At 47.9% G+C, this 23,242-nt stretch overlaps 1 protein-coding gene across 6 annotated transcripts in view; it reads right to left on the bottom strand.

Moving 5' to 3' along the window:
* The window catches only part of syt1a (synaptotagmin Ia), a 152,947-nt gene that overhangs the window by 23,986 nt on the left and 105,719 nt on the right, over positions 1-23,242 (bottom strand). For all 6 annotated transcript variants that reach the window (XM_054800775.1, XM_054800774.1, XM_054800769.1 and 3 more), the window contains one exon: positions 12,767-12,961. In XM_054800775.1, coding sequence (XP_054656750.1) covers positions 12,767-12,950 — 184 coding nt within the window. In that variant the 5' untranslated portion in view covers positions 12,951-12,961. The remainder of the gene's footprint in view (positions 1-12,766; positions 12,962-23,242) is intronic.

Genomic DNA, 23,242 nt, shown 5'->3' with positions numbered 1-23,242 from the left:
TTCATTATTGACAATGAATGTACAGTCAAACTTGTCTATAGCGGCCACTAGAGGGAGTCTGCAAAAGTGGCCGCTATAGGCAGGTGGCCTTTATAGACAGGTTGGCGTCCAGTTTGAATGTTGACCAGTAGAGGGAAAAAAAAGGGGGGAAATAATAATAATAATAATGTTGACCAGTAGAGGGCACTGTGGGACTGCGGATAAAAGTTGTACAGCACTACTAGGCTTGTTATTATCCACGACCCACAGAACAAAGCTGTGCTAGTAATGTCTTACGCTTGTTTTTAATATTTTACTTTTTATACGGCAGAGTGTCATTACAGCTTTAGTTCATCAGGAAGTGACGGGAAGTGACGGTGGGCGTCCCGAGCAGGAGAGCTAGGCTCAGTGCTAGCTGTGAGTTTGGAGAGAGTTGGGAAGTGTGTTTATGTTGGCGTGGATGTAAAGTCCTGCAGTGTTCTCCGCTGTTAATAAAGCCATTAAAGTGCATCGGCGACGTGAGTCTCTCCTTCCCCACAACAAGCGGCATTACAGTATTGACCAGTGCACACCAGGAAATAAACGGTGTCATTTCTTACAGGCATTGGCTGGACAGCTATGTAGTGGGGCTTGTTTAACCTTTGGCTTGTGGGCAAGCAGGAAGGAGAGACGATGTTGAGAGATGTGTGTGTGTTCTGAGCTGCTCTCTGGTGGCCGCGTTCAAGAAATAAAGTTGGCAGAAGCAACAGGAGAAGTTTCCTTCTTTGCTTCGGAGCTGAATAACACTGACAAGTTAACAGACTAGTAGCGAACGGAAAAGAAGACGGCTTTGTTTGTGTCGAATACAGAAGATGAGGACTTTGATGGATTTGTGGATGAGGATTGATGAAAAATAACGTGAGTACATTCTAAAATACTTCAATTAAGTACAACCAAATTCAGTTTTGCTCACGCTGCCGCATGCATGCTAGCGTATGTTTTTTTTTATTGTAGCGTTGCTGGGAGCACGTCCTGTTCCCAGCCTACTTTGCGGTAATGTTTTGGTGCAAATGCTCTTAAAGTTACATGTTTGACCAGGAAATAGCAAGCTCAAAAGAAGACGGGTTTTTTATGTGGAACAACTGACAGTTTGTGTGGATCTTGTGAATGATTGTGACTGAGCTAGGACTCAGTAATTAAAGTCTACACACGACGGCTTCACTGATTGAAAAACTAAACTTTTTCGTGCATGAAGCTTCTACTTGAGTTGGAAATTTGGCCGCTATATGCGGTCAGATATTGACCAAGGGAGACAAAATGGGTGGCCGCGTTAGACAAGTGACTGTTATACACAGGGTCTACAACATGTACATTTGCTGCGGGGGGTTTTTCAGCGGCCGCTATAGGCAGGTGGCCGTTATATACAGGTGGCCGCTAACACAGGTCTGACTCTATGTTTTGCGGCTGTAAAAGCCCCCACCATACCCTTCATACATACATTTTCTAACATTTCTCGCTTGTTTAAAACACACAAAGAATGTCAAACATACACTTGAAATTTAATGATCAACCTGCAGGTCAGACACAAGAAATTATTAAGTCTCTCACGCGTATTTCACTCATGCGACTGTGCCTTTTCGTCCTGGCACCTGTAGTGTAGCGTTTTTGTATCCTTGTTAAGACATATTGCTGCAGTCCTCCTCCTTCGAACCGAAGATTCATTTACAAGCTAGCAAGCAAGCAAGCTAGCGATGACACAGGAGACACAGCAGGGCAGCACGAAGGAGACAGCCAATTGGTCAACAGCCAATCAGGACGCACGAACAATGGGCGGTGCAGACAGACGAGAAAGGGAAGAGAGAGAAACTCAACTTCCCACAATGCAATTCTTCCTAAAGGGCCAGGCTCGGCCTGTAAAAGCATTCATTCGGTGTAATAAAACAAAACTAAACAGTGAATCTGCAAAAGTTGAACAGTGAATGAACACTGTACATTCAATACAGTACTATATGTACTCTTAGTGTTAGGTTTCTGTGTACATTCAATACAGTACTATATGTACTATTAAGATTAGGTTTCTGTGTACATTCAATACAGTACTATATGTACTATTAGTGTTAGGTTTCTGTGTACATTCAATACAGTACTTATATGTACTCTTAGTGTTAGGTTTCTGTGTACATTCAATACAGTATTATATGTACTCTTAGTGTTAGGTTTCTGTGTACATTCAATACAGTACTATATGTACTCTTAGTGTTAGGTTTCTGTGTACATTCAATACAGTACTTATATGTACTCTTAGTGTTAGGTTTCTGTGTACATTCAATACAGTACTATATGTACTCTTAGTGTTAGGTTTCTGTGTACATTCAATACAGTACTATATGTACTCTTAGTGTTAGGTTTCTGTGTACATTCAATACAGTACTATATGTACTATTAGTGTTAGGTTTCTGTGTACATTCAATACAGTACTATATGTACTATTAGGGTTAGGTTTCTGTGTACATTCAATACAGTACTATATGTACTCTTAGTGTTGGGTTTCTGTGTACATTCAATACAGTACTATATGTACTATTAGTGTTAGGTTTCTGTGTACATTCAATACAGTACTTTATGTACTATTAGGGTTAGGTTTCTGTGTACATTCAATACAGTACTATATGTACTATTAGGGTTAGGTTTCTGTGTACATTCAATACAGTACTATATGTACTATTAGGGTTAGGTTTCTGTGTACATTCGATACAGTACTATATGTACTCTTAGTGTTAGGTTTCTGTGTACATTCAATACAGTACTATATGTACTATTAGTGTTAGGTTTCTGTGTACATTCAATACAGTACTTTATGTACTATTAGGGTTAGGTTTCTGTGTACATTCAAGACAGTACTATATGTACTCTTAGTGTTAGGTTTGTGTGTACATTCAATACAGTACTATACTGTATGTACTATTAGGGTTAGGTTTCTGTGTACATTCAAGACAGTACTATATGTACTCTTAGTGTTAGGTTTGTGTGTACATTCAATACAGTACTATACTGTATGTACTATTAGGGTTAGGTTTCTGTGTACATACAATACAGTACTATATGTACTATTAAGATTAGGTTTCTGTGTACATTCAATACAGTACTATATGTACTATTAGTGTTAGGTTTCTGTGTACATTCAATACAGTACTTATATGTACTCTTAGTGTTAGGTTTCTGTGTACATTCAATACAGTACTATATGTACTCTTAGTGTTAGGTTTCTGTGTACATTCAATACAGTACTTTATGTACTCTTAGTGTTAGGTTTCTGTGTACATTCAATACAGTACTATATGTACTCTTAGTGTTGGGTTTCTGTGTACATTCAATACAGTACTATATGTACTATTAGTGTTAGGTTTCTGTGTACATTCAATACAGTACTTTATGTACTATTAGGGTTAGGTTTCTGTGTACATTCAATACAGTACTTATATGTACTATTAGTGTTAGGTTTCTGTGTACATTCAATACAGTACTATATGTACTATTAGGGTTAGGTGTCTGTGTACATTCAATACAGTACTATATGTATGTACTATTAGGGTTAGGTTTCTGTGTACATTCGATACAGTACTATATGTACTCTTAGTGTTAGGTTTCTGTGTACATTCAATACAGTACTATATGTACTATTAGGGTTAGGTTTCTGTGTACATTCAATACAGTACTATATGTACTATTAGTGTTAGGTTTCTGTGTACATTCAATACAGTACTATATGTACTATTAGGGTTAGGTTTCTGTGTACATTCAATACAGTACTATATGTACTGTAATATCTGTGACTTGTGTGCCTGGGCCTTTAAGGGGCGGGGCTTGGAAAGTGCCAGTGAGACATCACGAGCAAGAGAGCGAGAGGTCTGAGTGCTGGGAGAGTGTTGAGAAAGTTGGAAGTGTTGTGGATGTTGGCGTGGGTTGTGGCCTACAGCAGCCCTTGTGTGAATGTGAACTGTTACAAAGTTCTCCGCTGTGAATAAAGCGATTGAAGTGCATCGGCGACGTGAGTCTCTCCTTCCCCACAACCAGTAGCATTACATTGGTGTCAGAAGTTTCGGTTTCAACCCCGCTGCACGACCGCTGTTGTGGGGGGAGCATGCCCAGTGAGTTCGGCGCTCGACCGAAGGTGAAGGAGGGAGCTGACCAGTGCGTGATTGAAATGCCTGGTGAGTTCGGCGCTCGACTGTCGGTGAAGGAGGAAGCCAGCGAGTGTGTAATAAGCATGCATGAGACAAAGTTCGCGGAGCACGGATGCCATGACTCCGGCGTTTCGCGCCAAAATGAGAGCGCGGCCATGATGGAGCTGCGGCACGACGCGGAGAGGAACAAACATGGCAGCGCCCATCAGCACATGTGGGACCTTATGAAAGCACTGAAATTCTCCGGTAAAGGGAGCTGGGAAGCCTATAAGGCACAGTTTGAGCTTGTGGCTGATTCAGCGGGCTGGACTGCGAGGTTGAAGGCGGTGCTGCTGGCATTATCGTTGACAGATGACGCTGCGTCCTGCTTATTGCTGCTGGGCCCGGAAGAGAGGCTTAATTACTGCACGCTAGTGGGCGCACTGCACAGGCGTTTTGGGGTGTGTGATATTAAAGACACCACACGCTGTGAATTCAAGCACCGTGAGCGTCAGCCAGGTGAGCAGCTTCGTTGCCTCGCCCATGACATCGAAGCCCTGGGTCGGCGCGCATATGCAGGGATGCCAGGCTCAATCCAGAGCGAGCTGATTCGTGACCAGTTCGTCCAAGTACTGAGACCAGACGAGCTGCGCCTACATGTCCAGCTCGCCCACCCCACCACCCTGGATGAGGCCCTCGCGCTCGCCATGGAGAGGGAGATTGCAGCCAAGGGGGCGCTGCAGACGCCGTCCCACCCTGTTTCAGCTGCGATGGTGGCAGAAGTGATGGAGAAAAGGCCGCCGTGGGTGGAGGAACTGGTCTGTGCAGTAATGGCCCGTTCAGCCCAGCGTGAGGAAGGGGGTGACCGACGCACGCGCCCCGTGACCAGCTGGGGGTGTGGTCAACCAGGTCACCTGCTGCGCCGCTGCCCCAAGTTGAAAGACGCGTGGGGAAACAGGAAGGGGCCCGTGTAGCCCGGATGGCACGGGCCCTTTCAGTGGTCAAACGGGAACTTCCGCCTGCAGACGCAGGGGTTGCGTGGAGGGACCAGCACACCGACGATACAGCTGTTGTGGCTGTGGGCTGGACGGAGGTGGGAGACCCCTGTCATGTCTGTGTGCAGATTGGAGATGTTGCTTGCACGGCCCTGGTGGATACTGGTTCTTCGGCCACGATAGTAAGGTCTGACGTCGTTCCAGTGGGAACCGTTATAGAGCCAACCTTGACAAGGCTGAGAACAGTGACCGGGGAGACAGCCCAGATGAAAGGAAAAGGGAAGTTCAAGTTTGTCCTAAGGGGTCTCTCTAAGTCCTTTGTGGCCTGAGTGGCAGATGTGAGCGACCCATGCATATTAGGCCGGGACTTCCTGAAGGCTACAAGTTGTGTGGTGGACCTGGGAGCTGCAGTGATTATCCTGCCAGGGGGTCAGCGTGTGAAGCTTATCAGCCCCACTCAACGGACTGCAGCAGCGTCCATTGACACCGTGGTTGCAGACATCGCGGTGCACAGTGAGACCCCATCTGATCCGCACAGGTGGGCGGTGTCATCGTTACCAGAGCAGCCGCCTGAACACTCGCCTGAAGAGGTTCCGTCCCCAGAGGGGGGCGACACCAGAGCAGCCGTTGTCCACATGGGCAGAGTCTGCTCGCCTGAAGAGGGCCTGTCCCCAGCAGGGGGCGACACCACAGCAGCCGGCGAGTAGACAGGTAGAGTTTGCTCGCCCTGAGAGGCTTGGTCCAAAGTGGGGGGCAGTGTCACCCAGCCTGCCTACTGTGGAGGACCGGATGGAGCCAATCCGATCCATCTAGGAAAAGAACTGCACTCGCCTAGATGCTGGTCAGCAAGAGCAGTTGTGGCGAGTGCTGTGGGACTTTAAAGACATTTTCGCCTTCAGTGAAAATGAGGTGGGCTTCACGCACCTTGTTGAACACCATATCGACACTGGGGACGCACGTCCAGTGAAGGTGCGGCCTCGTCGCCTGCCCATGGTCCGGCAGGAGGCGGCTGATAAAGAGATCCAGGTAATGCTTGAGGCGGGGATCATCGAGCCCTCTGATGCTGTGATGGTCCCCAGGTAGAACAGCTCTCGGCCGCGGTTCTGTGTGGACTACAGACCGTTGAATAAGGTCACGAGGAAGGACTGTTACCCGCTTCCTCGAGTTGATGAGACATTGGACCTGGTGTTGGGGTCTGTGTGGTTCTCATCGCTCGACCTGCGCATTGGGTACTGGCAGGTCCCCCTCCCCCCTGAGTCAAGACCAAAGACCGCGTTCTGCACCAAGGTTATGAGTTTCGGACTTTGCAATGCACCAGGGACTTTTGAGCGGCTGATGGACACTGTGCTTGCAAATATTCCCAGGCAGCAGTGTTTAGTGTACCTGGACGATGTCCTCGTCCATGGGAGGCCCTTCCAGGCCGCACTAGATTCCCTGAGGCTAGTGTTGGGGAGGATTGCGGCGGCTGGACTGAAGCTGCATCCTGAGAACTGCCATTTTATGCGGCGAGAGGTGGCATTCCTGGGCCACAAGGTGGATGCGAGTGGTATCAGCACACTGGAGGAGAAGGTCAACGCCATCAGAGACTGGCCGGCCCCGAGAGACCAAAAGCAGCTCAAGAGTTTCTTGGGCCTAGCTTCCTATTACCGGAGGTTCGTGAAGGGATTTTCCTGCATCGGTGCGCCCTTGTTTCGCCTCCTCCAGAACGGCCAGGCCTTCGCATGGACGCCAGACTGTCAGGAGGTGTTTTCCAACCTCAAGAGGGCCCTCACGAACGCTCCTGTCCTCACCGCTCCAGACCCAGCTTTGCCCTTTGTGCTGGACACGGACGCTAGCAATGTCGGCATGGGGGCGGTGTTATCGCAGGTGGGGCCAGAAGGTGAACAGGTGGTAGCCTACTTCAGCCGAACATTCAATAAAAGTGAGCGGCGCTACTGCGTGACCAGGCGTGAGCTGTTGGCTGTGGTGCTGGCTGCACGCCACTTTAAGTACTACCTCTGTGGCGTGCCCTTCACCATCAGAACTGATCATGCAGCACTCCAGTGGTTGATGACCTTCCGAGAACCAAAAGGCCAGGTGGCGCGATGGTTAGAGGAGCTGCAATCCTTCCACTTCAGTGTGATCCATAGAGCAGGGGCTCAGCATGCTAACGCTGACGGCCTTTCCTGGCGGCCGTGTGCTGTGGACGGCTGCAGCTACTGCGACTGGCACGACGCCAGAGAAAAGGAGCTGTGCGGTGATGAGACAGCTGGTGGGCCGTCATGCGCCACGCTGGAGGCAGTGGATGCTGCAGAGTGGGCGCTCAAGCAGAAAGAGGACGCCGACCTCAAACCTGTGCGACAGTGGGTCCAAAGTGGCAGGAGGCCACCTTGGGAGAGCGCGATGGGACTGTCGGTTGGCACAAAGGGCCTGTGGAGCAAGTTTGCAGTGCTGCGCATGCAGTGCTGCTTGGAAGGAGCCAGCCACTGGGGAAGAGAGGTGGCAGGTGGTGGTGCCTGTAGCTCTCAGGGAGGCGGTGCTGACAGCATGTCATGGGGGCACCGGGTCAGGCCATTTCGGGAACACAAAGACCCACAGACGGCTGAACTGTTACAAAGTTCTCCGCTGTGAATAAAGCGATTGAAGTGCATCGGCGACTTGAGTCTCTCCTTCCCCACCACCAGGGGCATTACAGTACTATTAGGGTTAGGTTTCTGTGTACATTCAATACAGTACTATATGTACTATTAGGGTTAGGTTCAATGTACATTCAATACAGTACTATATGTACAAAGTACTACTTCTTGTCCAAAACATTTTTCTAACTGATTTCTATGAAAATGTCTCTGCAGAAAAGGTGATTGCGCGTAAGTGTATAATCATTTCTAACTCGGTGACAATGCAGCACACACGTACGAGTAAAACCCCACCAGTTTTACATCTTCTACAACTTGTCTTTCTATGTTTTGGAAGTAATGATAGGCGCAGTCAACCACGAAACAGCCGTTATTTATGAATGAATTATTTTTGTAAAAACCGCGATACAGTTTTGGAGTGCTAGTTGAACCACAATATCGCAAGGGACGACTAATGGGGCAACTAATGTAGGATTAATTTGAAATGGGGTTTGACAACAAATCATACAGTAAGAAACTCCAACTCCAAATTGACAAAACAAATACATTCAGCAAGAAAGACCCTCTATTTTTGTATTTTTTAAACATTTTATTTTTTACTTAAAAATTTAAAATATAAATCAAAAATACAAATACATAAAATTAATAATAATACTAAAATGACAATATATAAAAATGTTTTTTAAATACAAAAAATAATAAACTAAAATCCAAAAAGTGTCTTTTATTTGATTATTTTCAGGCATTGGCAGTCCAGATAAACGATGTGGTGGGCCAAACCTGTGGTTTAGCTTGATAGCTTCCATTGTGAGTAAACAATGGCAATTGAAGAGAGAAGGGGAGGGTTCTGGAGCTAAATCCAATCGAATAATTCCAACAGTTACTTTTATTGCAAATGTTGATCTGAAATAGGAGAACATCAGTGTCAAGGCTTGGAGGGGGATGAGCCCGTGAAAAGCAGTGTTCTACTGGTTATCACATTCTGTGCATAGTCATGCTAATGGAAGATGTTATTTTTGTCTGGCTACTTGTTACACCCTCTAAATGAAAAAAACACAGAGTAACGCGATGTCACATGCTAAATGTACTACAAGAGTGCACGATGGATTGCCATTCAGGTGGTCACGTTGGAAATCCAGTCCTTATCTTCATCGTGGAGGACGCATTGCCCAGTGAAAAGCACGTCTGTGTCCCTTAATTAAAAGCTGACGAGTCCCAGAAAGCAATAAAAGCATCCCCTAATTAACTACATTGGGTGAGTGGCTTTTCGAGAGAGAGAGAGAGAGAGAGAGAGAGAGAGAGAGAGAGACGGAGAGGAATAGTGCAGAAGAGTGAAAAAAACAGCACGTGTTGGGCCCTTCGACTGGCGCCGCTTATCTCTTGTTCCGCCACTGTGACACCACTTGCAAAACGGAGCCTTGCTAAAAAGGTTCCACATGAAAAAAGCCAACATGGAAATGTTGCACAGCAGTAAACCTTTGTCATGTTTCCATGTTTACTTGATCATAACCTCAGTTTTACCTTTTGTAAAAAAAGACGAAATCAGGAATGTGCATAATCCTAATCTGACATTGCAAACAAGTAGGGAGCATTATTTATTTCGAGCTGTGTGTGCAGAGAATGATGCGCTGCCTCACAGTTTCATCTTCCTTGACTTGTTGATAGAGCGTAACATTCATTAATCCACTATGGCAGCACCCTGTTGGTCAATTAACCTTGGATTATGTCTTGTTATGACCACCAGAGCCCTCTTCCCCGTGCCGCTTGCCACAAACACCGTGGCAGGCAGCAGAGGATGTATACACTACATAGTCAGTTCAGCAGGCAGGATGATGCGCCACTTTGGGTCTATGAGAACAAGACAACATGACTTTTTAACATGACTTTGAAGAAAAGTAGTACAATGAAAAAATGTAAAAAAAATATGACAATACATTGTAATGTACTGATGTCATTTCTACTACCGGTACGTTACATGCAGTCAAATAACCCAAATATTAGCAATAACCCGGCCGCACACGGATGGCCATGTAAACACCAATCACCCTTTTGAATATTAGCCCTGTGTTACTCCTTTCCTAACCTGAATATTGGGTCATGTATACGCCTATCGGGACACCCCCATGGAAAGGAAGGTTCATTGTGTTGTATTGGAAGGGAATCTGGTGTCAGTAGCAGGAAGTACTTGTAAGCACGCAACCCCCCCACTTTTGGAAACAAGCCACCTCGTTAGTGTGCTGAAAGACAGGAACATTAGAAAGTATCAGAAGGGGAGCGACAAGTTACGCCAAGCAGGGTTTGTACAAACGCATCTTCAAAAGTGGCTGGGGGGGGGCTCTGGAAAGGGGTAGCATGGATATGGATGGCACAGCTCCGCCTCCATTTCCTACTTCTTCACGTTGTTGCCTTCCATTCATGAAGAAAGGGAGACCTAATAGTGTCACGTACTGCACCAAAGCGCAAACAAAGGCGACTGCTACCGGCCCCCACGCTGTTCTTATTGTTTTTGGATACAGGAAGAAGAAGGACCGGAAATGACGCACGTTGCATCATGACACTGTCCGTGTGGTCACGCATGTAAACGGGTTATTCCAAATGTTGCAGAAACCTGAATATTGACCATAACCCAAATAGTGACTGCATGTTAACATAATGTGTGTGTATGCTAGCTGCCCTGCCTCCACCCACTGAGACAAAGCGACTGTATGAGTGACAAACAGGCTCACTACGTTAATGCTGTTGTTCTATGGAACAAACGCGCCAAGATGTTGAAACCAGTGCACAGAGTGAACTCTCTTCCTGCCTGTTTGCCAAGCATGCACATGGCAATATATCGAGGCTGGCAAAATAATGGAGTTCATTTTCATTTCAGTGTGATTAGTAGGGCTGTAAAGATCTTGCGAGATTAAAAGATGACAAGATTTCCCGTTTGTAAAAAAAAACGTGTCGTGGGCAATGGGCCTGGGATGATGATAAATGAATGAATGAATCACACAATAAATGAAAATGAAGAGGATAATCAATATATTGCCATGTGCATGTGCGTCTGTTTTCCTCCAAACAGGCAGGAAGAGGTTCAGTCTGTGCATTGCTTGCAGCACCTTGGCACGTTTGTTCCATGAAACAACAGCATGAAGAGTGAGCCCTCATACAGTCTCTTTGTCTCAGTGGGTGGAGTGAGTGTAGAAGAGTGTAACGTAGCAGAAATGATATTAGTAGATTGCAAAGTATTGGCATATTTTTTTATTTTTTCATTGTACTTTTCTTAGAAGTCATGTTAAAATCTGGTTTCGTCTCATTCTCAGAGACCCAATCTAGAGTATCGTCTCATCTTGTGAACTGAGTGTCTCGCGACACCCCTAGTCTTGCTTATGTATAATGTTTTGTCTCCTAGTGTCCTTGAACGCACCATAGTTGCTTCACACAAGCAAACAAGCAAGCCTGACCCACATTACTGCTGCCAAATGAGCTCCACAGCTCTTTCCAGACAGTACCACTAGTCTGAGAGGTAAACAAGCCTTCGAGCATCCGTCACCGGGGGAAGCATCCTCTTGACGGAGGGGACGAGGTGAGAAAATCATGATACGCTGACGGACACCTCATTAGCGCAATCCAAAGACAGTGTTGATTATAGTGGATGCACATGCAGTATGTCTTATATTGTGCATGCACCACCTCTGACCTCTGCAACTCAAGCTGCTGCACTTATCTTCATGTCAGTTTTATTTAGGTAAATATGCACTCGGCTGAGGCGGATAAGCCTCCTTTGGAAGGAGGAATTTCTCCGCTCTATTAAATATGGGTGACGGGTGTGTGTGTGTGTGTGTGTGTGTGTGTGTGTGTGTGTGTGTGTGTGTGTGTAAAATAGGGCGAGTATTCCACAGGAGCGTGTCTCCCTGTGGTGAAGAGTGACTGGCTGCTGCTGCTATATTTAGCAACGTTAGGGCAGCGCTACCTGCTGCATGATGACACGCTCATGTAGTTAATTCTGCAACATGTGCATGTAGCATCTCCGTGCTCACAGCGCCACCAGCAGGTGTGGCGTGAATGGCGTGTGGCTGCGTGCGTAATGGCTACGTTTTCTAAGATCATTTGATGAGACCAGAAAACAAAACACTTAAATAAAATAATTAATAATTATTAATAATCCAATTTGATGCACGTGGATATCAATTTTGGAAATATGGGCCATTATTTTATTCAAAAAATTAACATACAGTTAGAAAGCCCACATTTTTTGTATGTTTAATGCAAAAGGTGACTTGTCCCACTTTGTTGGACAGTCCTTGAACGCACCATCTAACTTTGTCCCACGCTGCACAGATAGACTACTATACTGTATTTTTAGCCTTATTCTTTCACCTCCTGTTTGCTCCCTAATGCTGCTACTATGTGGGAATGCATAAAGGTAAGATGTGATGACCTCATTGAGTGCTAACGTGCATATTTGTTCTCTGAAAACCAAAGTCCAGGCTGGTACTGGTGGATGGTGGCTCTGTATTCATTTAGTGCTTTTCTTTTGATGCTGTTCCTGTCTTACTTTTACACAACACATCATAAACAACATCAATGACACTGTGTTTTTAATGGACATCTGGTTCGCTGATGTGTTGGAAATCTTTCCTGGTGACTAGCTAGCATACTGCTAATGCTAGCGCTGCTAATGCTATTTACATCCAGTCTGGTCTTCGGTCATGCTAAGTTAAGGAGCATGCCTGAGAATCCTTCCGGCAGGCTCTTGCGTTGTTTAAGAGACGGGCTGTCAAGCAGTTGCTAGTCTTGTGATACTTGGTGCAAGTCTCCGTTCATCTAAGGATTTATGGCTGCTTCTTATCCATCCACGAGGCTGAGACCCATGCAACCGCATCTCTCACTTGTCAAAGCAGATATCCGGTGGCATGGGCTTAACCTTCACAAGCCCAGTAAGTGGTGTATATTCCAAACCATCGAAAGAGTGGAGCTATCTTGTGCTTTGTGAGGAAATGGTGATTGTTAATATTTGTTGATGTTTGTTTGTGTGTGCTGGTACACTCACGTGGGATCTTGTTAAGCTCGTTCATGAACTTGTCCTTCAGCTTGGAAAAGGCCTCGTCCTTCTGGCCCGTGCCAGGGCCGCCGGCCATGTTGGTGGTGTTGGCGGCACCGCCCGAGGAGGAGGAGGAGGAGGCGGTGGGCGCGGGGGGCGCCGCTGCGAGCGCTTCCCTTCGACTCTCGTTCATCCTGCCGGACGCTGGACGATGAAAAGAGACAAGAGACATCAGGTTGTCTTTCTTGGGACAGATGTGCATCAAGCTTTGCTCCACCGCCGCGGGCATGCAAACAGCTGCTAGCTAAGCCTGGACAAACATCCTCTAAGTGTTTAAAGAACAAAACTGCTCGCTCGTTACTTAAACTCCAGATTAGCATCCCAGAGCGGAGATGATTTCTTAGTCTCATATGACACAGCAATAAATCTCATTTTTGGATTGAAGTGAACTGAGTGTTTCCCGGTGGGCCCAAAAGGACACTACAGGTGTGTTTACATCCCAAACATACAGTAGATGTCTTCTACTGTATATTACACTGCTTCCCACTGCACTCCTTTCAGCAGACACACACAAAGCAGGTGAATGTAAACAGCAAATGACGTGTATTAGCCGTGCTCTCACGCTACATTCATACCTTCATGACTGCGCTACCATTCAAGCACCACATGACACCTTCTCCTCACTGCGGGACATCCACTTCACCGCACTTCATCATCATGGAAAACAGTTATGACCTTTTTGCCAGCATAATCACGTCTATGTGGTGTTATTATATCTGTCCTTTGGCTTTCAGGGAGAGGGAACACACACAAAATGAAAATGGCTTTTCTCTGCTAGTCACAGCGGCGCATCATTCCACTCCAGTGGAGAGTCACATTCAATGTCCCCCACTTTGGAACCCCACGAGGGGAGAGGCCAGGGCATGTCAATGCAACACTATATCTACAAAAAGAGATGACTAATGCTTTCACAAAGTAGCAACATCATATGAAGAACACGTCCATCCAATTACAGAGCAGACAGATGGACCAGCAGGTCCCCAACCACGCAGATATATAATGCCCCCCCCATTGCTTCCCTTCTCTATCTGGGTCACTTCCCTCACAGTTCACCTCACTCTAACATCCTTCCTCCATCCTCCATACACGCCCAAAAACAACAACACGTCCACACACCACCATCCATCACTGGCAAGCATGGATGATATCCTCATGGGAATCTCATGCATGGATGATGATATCCTCATGGCAATCTCATGCATGGATGATATCATCATGCAATCTCATGCATGGATGAAGATATCCTTGATGAGCCAGTAAATGGCCCAATTAGAATCATCAATGGTCTACTAACTATGTAAGTTTATGGCATGTCCGCCTGAGAGAAAGCAGCAGTTTAACATCATCAACGTATAAAATGAGTCACCTCTGACACAAATCACAAATCTCCCCTATTTCTGTGGTACCTCGGAATCCCTTCCAATTGGAAACGGATGTGTACAAAACGCATCATGCTTACACAGCCACATACACACTCAGTATTTTGGATATGAAAGCGTGGTTGAAATGATTTGCTCCACTGGTGTGAGTGTGCACGTTGTGATGCATGACAAGGTCAAATAGTTGAAAACACGACGATGGAAAAGCAGTGAAAGCTTATCTCAGCGTCAGACATGATGAAAAGGTGTCTACTTGCAGGATGAAGCAGCATCGAGAGTGGATGGATGGATGTCAATCAGTGTGCATGAAGACGTTCTTGGACGTGTCCTTCATGGTTTGGCTGGGTCTGAGCTCCATAGCCAAGTTTCACATCAATTTCACTTCTCCACGGAGTATTGCTGGACATTCTTACACGTGGCAAATATTTCTGCATTGCACGTTTTCCACTTCCAACAATGTTTTAACTTGGATTTGGGTATAAATTGAGCTTGCTCTTGCCCACTGTAAACTGGATCGTGTTCATACTCAGCACTCCAGCAGGGCGACAGGGTTAGCAAATACAGAGAAAGGTGGCTTCTTGGCAATTTTTCTGGCTGTTTCCCAAACTTCTTTCCCGTTATCTTAGTATCTTACTACTATCTTAGTAATAGCATTTCCAGAAATACACATTTGAACAGTTGTCACATGCGAGAACGCCGCCTCTATGCGGTATTTTTGTTCTGATTTGACATGACTTCTAGTTAGGAATACGCTTATTTGCCCCCCAGCTCTTTGAGGCGGAGCCGACAACAACCGGATGCGAAACCCGGCAAGACCTAAAAATGTCGGCAAACACAACGACGGACGTCTTTTATGTGAATGTAGAAGCAGAGCCTTAAATTCTCACTGCAGCAATGAAACGCTAATCAAGTTTTACTGCCTGCGAGCACGTAGCTGTGACAGACAGCCCTGATCATCTGAAATCTCTGGCAGCTTTGATTAGATGTGCAGGCTTGGGACTCGTCCTCAGGAAGACACTTCTTACAGAGCCTGATAAAGAAACGTAATCAGCAGGAGGACACTTGTTTGGCGCCAAATGGAGTGGCGACATTCATTTTATTACAATAAACCTCATACGTGTGGAGATTATCTGCTAAATTCAATTTAGATTGCCTCCACTGTCCTAGTTAGGCCAGCGTGCCTTTGTTTCCACAGCGACAGCAATAACAAGTATTATTGTATGTTAATGACATTGGCTTATTAAACATGGACCTTCAGCCAGCGTACAGGCCTCGTGCGTGTAAACGTAGTTAACGGGCGTGCCAGGTCCTTAGGGTAGAAAACTAGCCATGCGTGAAGACTCAATCTGCCTCTCAGAATAAAATCCACATTGTGCGGTGCTCTCATGTGCTGACGTTTCATAGGCAATCATACAAAGCCCTGCACATATAATATCATGTACGTATACAGTAATATCATGTACATGTACACAGAGCCAAATGTCACTACCCTCATCACACCATGCACTTTGGAGGCGGGGCTACACTACCATAACGGTAGGGGTCATGGTTAGTCAACCATCAGCATAATTAGCGGCTGCCACTTCTGTCCCTGTCGCTGATGTCATGACATGTCCCACATGGGGGGCAGTGGGGTCTTTATGAATATAATAACACACATCAGTGCTTGTCAGGTGAGGTGCCTGCAGCAGGGAGGAAGGGGCAAATAAGTGGAGCCCGAGGCGACCGTGGAGGCCACTTCCCTCTTGTCCAGTGCAGCCTCTTCACTCACCTGAAGCCAATCTGTGGGGGTAATGGAAGTGGAAAAAGGTATTAACCCCGCTTTGCTGCCAGGCCAGGACAGCTCCATTAAGGCACAGCTCAAAGATTTGCTCACATTTTCAATCACAGCACAAAGCTAAGAAAGCGCGAGTCTTATCACCTCCTCTTGTTCCCGCACACACTCACTCCCTCTGGATTGTTGTGGGGGGGACGTTCAAGTCTATTTCTATGAGAAGCACCACAAGGACCCCCTGGAAAATGGGTCACTGAGTGACGTGTACCCAAATCAATGAAGAGATATTAAAGAGGAGCAGCACAGACTCTCTCCATCACATGTTGACACATGCGCTCTGGGACGCTGACCCAAGCAGGGACCTGGTGGTGGCGTGCTCTGCTGAGGAGGTGGGCCAAGGGCATGGGCCAACATAGCAGCGCCTCAAGGAGGCTCATGTCTGCTGGGATGAGTTTGACGCAAGGAGGCCAGGTCACCTAGGTTAACTAGATGAGTCACGGGAGCAACAAGACGCTGTTTGCTCAACCTCCACCCGCCTCCAGGGTCATGCTGAGAGTTGCCCGGCAACCAGCGACAGGGAGGACAACAAGTGGAGGGAAAACCCCCGTCACACTCACAACCAATCAAGCAGAACCAACCAGAATGAAAAAGTTCTAAAAATCCATCTCAAATCATGCCTGCGTATTTGACTCCAATGTAGTTGGAACACCGTAGGAATATTAAAAATACCGTTAAAATGCAGTCAGAATTTTTAGAAAACACTTGGAACGCGATAAAAGTGCCATTTGATTGCTGCCCAAAGTCTGGTCGGAAGGCGCAGCATCAGCACTTCTGTGCTGTCCATGCCGCTTGGCTCCTTTTTTCCTTGGCAGCATGACGTGATGTGAATTGTCAACGCATCAATGGTGAGTGATGTTTCATGTCAGCACCTCTGCACCGTCCACACCAGCGGCCACTGGTGGAGTTAACTTCATAGTCACGTTTCAGTGGCAGCTGGCTGTGTTTTTTTTCCAGCGCCATTAGAATGTTTGGAATAGCATAAGAATATTTAGAGTGCAGTCAGCGTGCAGTTAGAATACATTTTCAATGCCGTTCGATATTTTTCCACCTCGAATCCCCCTTGAAAGTTTTCAGCCACAAGAATGGGCCCTGATATTTGGACGGCGCTTGGAATGCAGTCAGAATTTTGCACTTGAAATATCCAGGAATAATGCAGGAATTTTCATTCAACATTGGTTAGAATTGCACTGGCATTTCAGGCTTTGGCACTTTTGAACCTTCAGTTGACTTGGGAACAGATGTGGCTGAGCTGGGAAGCCTGCCAGCAGGAGGGGACGTGATGCAATGTGACAAATCTCTGCGGTACTCTCGTGTCAACCTTTCCCCCACTCATTTCTTTCTACCCTTTCATGTTTGCCTTTCAGTGGAGGAACAACAACCGGCCGACAGATTTCATTCCACTGAGCTCCCACTGCCACCTGATTTCATCTCCTTCAATCGCACGACGCCCACCTCGTTATGCCTTGCTGTGCTGACCCCAAGGAGCTCGGCTACGGGTGTCAGAAGTGTTGCAGTTTGTAAAGACGCAAGGAGTACTGTGTCTACGATCATCTAAGACAGTGTTGGGAGTAAAACAAAAGTTTTCCAATAAGGGGTGATTAATGACTATTTCAAATGTTGCCACATGACATTTTAGTCTTTTTTGTTTTTTTTTCCCCTCTCCTGTCCAGCCTTTAAGGCAGATAGAATTGTAGATCTAAATGCCCTCAAGTGCTCAACAGATTTACTCTGCCAGGGAGAAGTGTGATATACACTTCCCCTGTTATACAGAATTTATTTGACAAAGATCAGTGCCCCAAGAGACAGCCCAGAGAGCCCTCCCCCCCGGGAAGACCAGCAAGGGGCCGAAGAGAGGTAATCCCAGCCAAAGACAGGGCGCCGGCGGGCCGGAGGACAGCCAACCCCCGAGACCAGCAAGAGATCACACCCCACAAAGGCAGACAAGTACCGGGGGCCACAAACCGGCAGGCCCAGAGACGCCCCCACAACCGGAAAGAAGCCCGCCCACGCCGGAAGCGCCAGTCCCCCCCACCGCCACCCCCACCCCCAGGGAGCGGAGGCCGGCCCGCCCCGGGCCAACCCCTGCCCGACCCCCGATACAAGGCCGCCCCGCCCAGGGATGCAGGAGGCCCTCATGCACGGGCAGCAGAGATGTATCACCCAGCACCCGACCCCACGGAGCAAACCCCTGTATGCCCCCCCCCAAAATAAATAACTCAAATAAATAAATAAATAAAAGTACGCACACGCACACACATACACACTCCTACGCACCCAAGTGTGCACAGACACGCACACGCACGCACGCACGTGCACACACACACACACACACACGCACGCGTGCGCACACACAGTGGTCGACTGCCCGACACCCGGAAGCCTCACCCTATCCCCTGTTGGTAACCCAAGGAGCAGCGGAGCCGTGGACCCTGGGGTCCCAGACATACAATCCAGAACCCAGGCACGGAGAGCACGGACCGCCGGGGAGCAGGAAGACACCAGGCCACACTATCCCAACGGTAGGACGCCACCAGCAAGGCAGACAGAGGAGCCAGTGAGGAGGAAAGCGGGAAACTGAGCAAGCGGGCGGGAAAATGGGCGAGCAGCCAGGTGAACCACCACACAGCGCCAACCGACACCCGCGGGCCAGCAAACCCTGAAGAGGGAGCGGGAGCACCGCACCCCAAGCCGCAGGGAAGCCATGCACCAGAGCCGAGAAGGCGAGACCAGCAGCAGACCAGCCGACGGACCCCACCAACCACCAGAAGCCAGACCAGCCACATGCCACCAGAGCCAACAGCGCACCACCCCCGCACCGGAGCCCCACCCCCGACAAGCCCGCAGACAGACCGGGGGAGGCGAGGACACAGACAGCAACCTAGCAGAGCACAAAGCGCAACGGCGACAAACGGCCAAGCGCCTGGCAGAGCACAACCGCCCCCAGCGGGCTCGGCCCCAGGGCACACGCCCCCCCCACCTCCACCCCACCACCCAGGCCCACAGTACCCGCAAGCATGACCAAGCCCCAACCCACCAGCCGGCCCGGCGCCCCAGCAGCCGCCGCAGCGCAGCAACCACAAGCCCCCGCGGCGGCACACAGGCCACCCGCAGCACCGGCACCGCCCCCCGGAGACCGCCGAACCCGCCCCAAGAGCGCAGAGGCGCCCGCAGCACGTGTCAGTCCAGGGGAAGCACCGCAAGCCGCCCCCCACCGGCGCAAGCCCCGGCATCAACAGGCCCCAGAGGGGCCCAGGGAACCAACCCAGGGAAAGGCAGGTGAACCAGACAAAGGCATCCCACAAGCCAGGCCACCCTGGGTGAGCCACCGCGAAGGCCAGGCCCCCGGCCACACCGCCGACCCTGGAGGGCAGGCGCCGCGGCACAGGCACGAGGCACCCCAATCCAGCCCGCCCCATCCGTGTATGTGATAAGGTGTGATTGTGTCTATAATGCAATTTTTAAAAATAATAAATAAATAAAATAAAATAAAAGAGGACAGCTATGAAGAGCTGGTCTCTGTGTCCCTGGGGGGTGTATCTGTGTGCATGTACTGTATATGATAGGTGTGTATGTGGATGATAGCTAATGATGCAATTAAAATCGGGGGACAGCTGCCGTTCGGAGGGTCCCTCACCTGACCAGCCCCCCCAAACTCTGAGTGTCTACTCTGTGATTAAAATTGGGGGGCATCAGGTCAGTGGCACGGCAGGGGCAAAGGAGCCCCGCAAGGCAGCTCCCCTCCCCAACCACGCCCGACCGTAGGCCACCCCCAAAGTCGTATATGTATGTGAGGTGGTGCAGTGGCACAGGAAGGACGGGGGCCCCATACCCCAACGCCCCCCACCGAGCAGGGGGGGACCAAGGACACATGATCGACCAGCCACCCACCACAGCCCAGGCTGGGGCGAGCCACAGGCCGCAGAACACACCACAGGCCCTACCCGGCCCGCCAGGATGCCCAGTCCGGCCCACCCAACCCCCCAGAGGCGATACCCCCAGCGCCCCCCAACACCGGAGCCCCACCGGAGGTAGTGTCCACAGCGCCACCCCCAAACCGCCAAACACCACGGACCAGCCACACGCCCCAAGGCAGATCCGACCGCCACCAGGACAGCGGGAACCGCGCCCACGCGCCCCTCGCATACCACCACGGCTGGCAAGGGAGTAACACTACGACGACCACAAGAGCACCGGACCCCACATAGAGCGGAGCACGGCCAAACCCAGCAAGCACGCAAGCCAGAGGCGCCAGGGAGGGACAGAGAAGCAAGCACCGCACGACAGGGCCCATGAGAGGAGCCACCCCCCGCCCGGCACCCAAGCAGATGCCCCCGCCCTCCCCGCTCCCCGCCACGCCGCAGACCGGCCACCACTCCACCCCCCGTCCATCCACCAACACGCCAAGGGAGAAACCCCGGAGGGAGGGAGACAACCGCCGGCCAGGAAGCAGAGACCAGCCAGACACCAGCAGGTAGAAGGGACCGCCAGCCAGCCTCCCGCCAGCCCCACTTCCAAGCCCCCGGCCGAAGCCACCCCCGACCGCCCCACCCCGGAGCAAGCATCCCCCCGCCGATCCCGACCAGCGCCACGCAGAAGAACACCATGCCACTCGCCCCCACGCACACCCACACGGCCACCCGCCCGCGGCCCCCACACCCCCCGCCCACCAAGCCACAGCGGCCCCGTCCCTGAAGGGAGAAAGAAAGGGATCCCCCCCACCCCGAGCCCAAACCGCACATCCGCGACCCCCACCTCCGCGCCCCCATTCACCCGGGGGACAGCCACAGGCGCCGGACTGAAATTCTGACATTTGTTCCTTAGATTCAGCAGACATTCTCTCCATAGCTATATGATCTAACAAAAGATTTTTGTAAAGAGCTATGTTCACTTTCTTCCTTGATTTCCAATTGATGAGAATGGTTTTCTTGGAGATGCTTAATGCGGTGATGAGAAGCTGTGTTTTGGTTGTTTCTACATCAATTGTGGAGAGATCGCCCAGCAGGCATAGTAAAGGGGAGGTAGGAATGGAGAACCCAAGTGCCAAAGATAGGTCCTCACACACTCGGTGCCAAAAATTGTTAATGGGAGCACAGGTCCACATGGAGTGTAAGTAGTCATCTATTCTATGGTCTGAGCAGTGTGTACAGATGTTAGAGTCAGTTAAGCCCATTCTAAACATTCTATGTCCTGTGTAGTGTACTCTATGAAGGATTTTAAACTGAATCAGCTGTAGGTTGGGATTATTGATTAACTGGGAAGCATTGAGACATATTTGCTTCCAGAATTCAGGGTCACAGCTTGAAGATAAATCTGAGCTCCATTTGGAGATTGGTACTCCGATTGTGTTGTCATTTTTTGAAAGTAGAACATATAATTTAGATAATGTTTTAGGGGCAGATGTTTTTAAAAATTGGTCAATAGTGGAATTACTTTCCCATGATATAGTCCTGAAACTTGCTTTAATTATAGATTTAATTTGTATGTATTCAAGAAATTTGTTATGATTTATTCCATACTGTGTAACAAGGTCGTTAAATGAGATAAAGTTGTTTCCTATAATTATATTTTTCATACAACTTATTCCTTTTTTGTGCCATGTTGGGAAATTTAATGGTTTCTTTTTAAGCAAGATGTCAGGATTATTCCAGACGGGAGTGTATTGGCAAGGAGTGAGCGAGAATTTTGTTATTTTTAGAAATTCCCACCAAGCTGTCAGAGTGGTGCTTATATTTATACTTTTAAAACAATTATTTTTCCGGAGGATTTGGCTAATGAAGGGCAGGTTACAAATTGGGATTTCATGGCTAAGTGATTGTTCTATGTCTAGCCATAAATAGTCCAATGGGTTAGGTTTGATCCATTTTAAGATATACTGTAACCTGTTTGCAAGGAAGTAGTTGGAGAAGTTTGGGAGTTCTAAGCCCCCATATTCTTTAGATTTTTGTAACGTTTTCAGACTTATTCGTCCTGGCTTATTTTTCCAAAGAAATTTATTTACATATGAATCTAATGACTTGAACCAAATTATAGATGGTTTGGTGGGGATCATGGAAAGCAGATAATTAACCTTTGGTAAAATCATCATTTTCACGGTGGATACTCTGCCTGTAAGTGAGATGGGCAAGGGTCTCCAACGTGCAAGATCATCCTCTATTGACTTCAATAGTGGAGTATAATTCAAGCGGATCAGGTCTGACAGGTTGGAGGAAATGTTAATACCCAAATACTTAATGTTCCCTGAACACAGTGGTATAGAGGGGGTGCTCTGGAAACCAAAGTTAATGGGCAGTACTGTGGATTTAGACCAGTTAATGGAGTAATCTGAGAAGGTGCTATAATTGTTAATGAGTGAGATAGATTGGTGAAGTGAAGAATGTGAATTATCCAGGAAGAGCAATACATCATCAGCATAAAGGCTTATCTTATGATGAACATTTGTGGTGTGGATCCCTTTAATATTTATATGTTGTCGAATTGCCGCTGCTGCAAGAGGTTCAATAAAGATAGCAAATAGTGAGGTTCTATAGAGATAGCAAATAGTGAGGGAGAGAGTGGACACCCTTGCCTAGTACCTCTTTGTAAAGTAAATTCTGGAGAGATGTGATTGTTGGTCCGAACAGAGGCCTTCGGGGTGTTATATAGTATTTTAATCCATGTTCTAAATGAATCTCCAAAGCCAAATTTTTGTAGTTTTGCAAAGAGAAATTTCCAGTTTACTCTGTCAAATGCTTTTTCAGCATCTAATGACATTTTAATCTTAAAGTCTACAAACTACTTTCAAAATCTTGTGAAATTTCAAAATGATTGTTTCAGTTCCAAATGCCTTCATTCAAGATTCAAGATTCAAGAGAGTTTTATTGTCATGTGCATAGTAAAACAGCAGTTCTACTATGCAATGAAAATCTTATTCTGTTCATTCTCCCAAGAAAAGAAAGAAAACACAAGAAAGAATAAGAACATAAGAAACATAAACACATAAACATAAATACCAATAAATTAAGCAACAAAAACAGAAGAGACATTAATACAAATGAATAATACAAATAAATAAATAAAGTGCTATGAGTGTGTGCGTGTGTTGCGTGCGGCGTGTGCGAGTGCTTCGTTGAGAAGCCTGATGGCCTGTGGGTAAAAGCTGTTTGCCAGCCTTGTGGTTCTGGACTTCAAACTCCTGTAGCGTCTGCCTGACGGTAGGAGTGTGAATAATGAGTG

Source organism: Dunckerocampus dactyliophorus, chromosome 15 (assembly GCF_027744805.1).
Source record: "Dunckerocampus dactyliophorus isolate RoL2022-P2 chromosome 15, RoL_Ddac_1.1, whole genome shotgun sequence".
Lineage (NCBI taxonomy): Eukaryota > Metazoa > Chordata > Actinopteri > Syngnathiformes > Syngnathidae > Dunckerocampus > Dunckerocampus dactyliophorus.
This window is presented reverse-complemented; position numbering and strand designations above follow the sequence as displayed.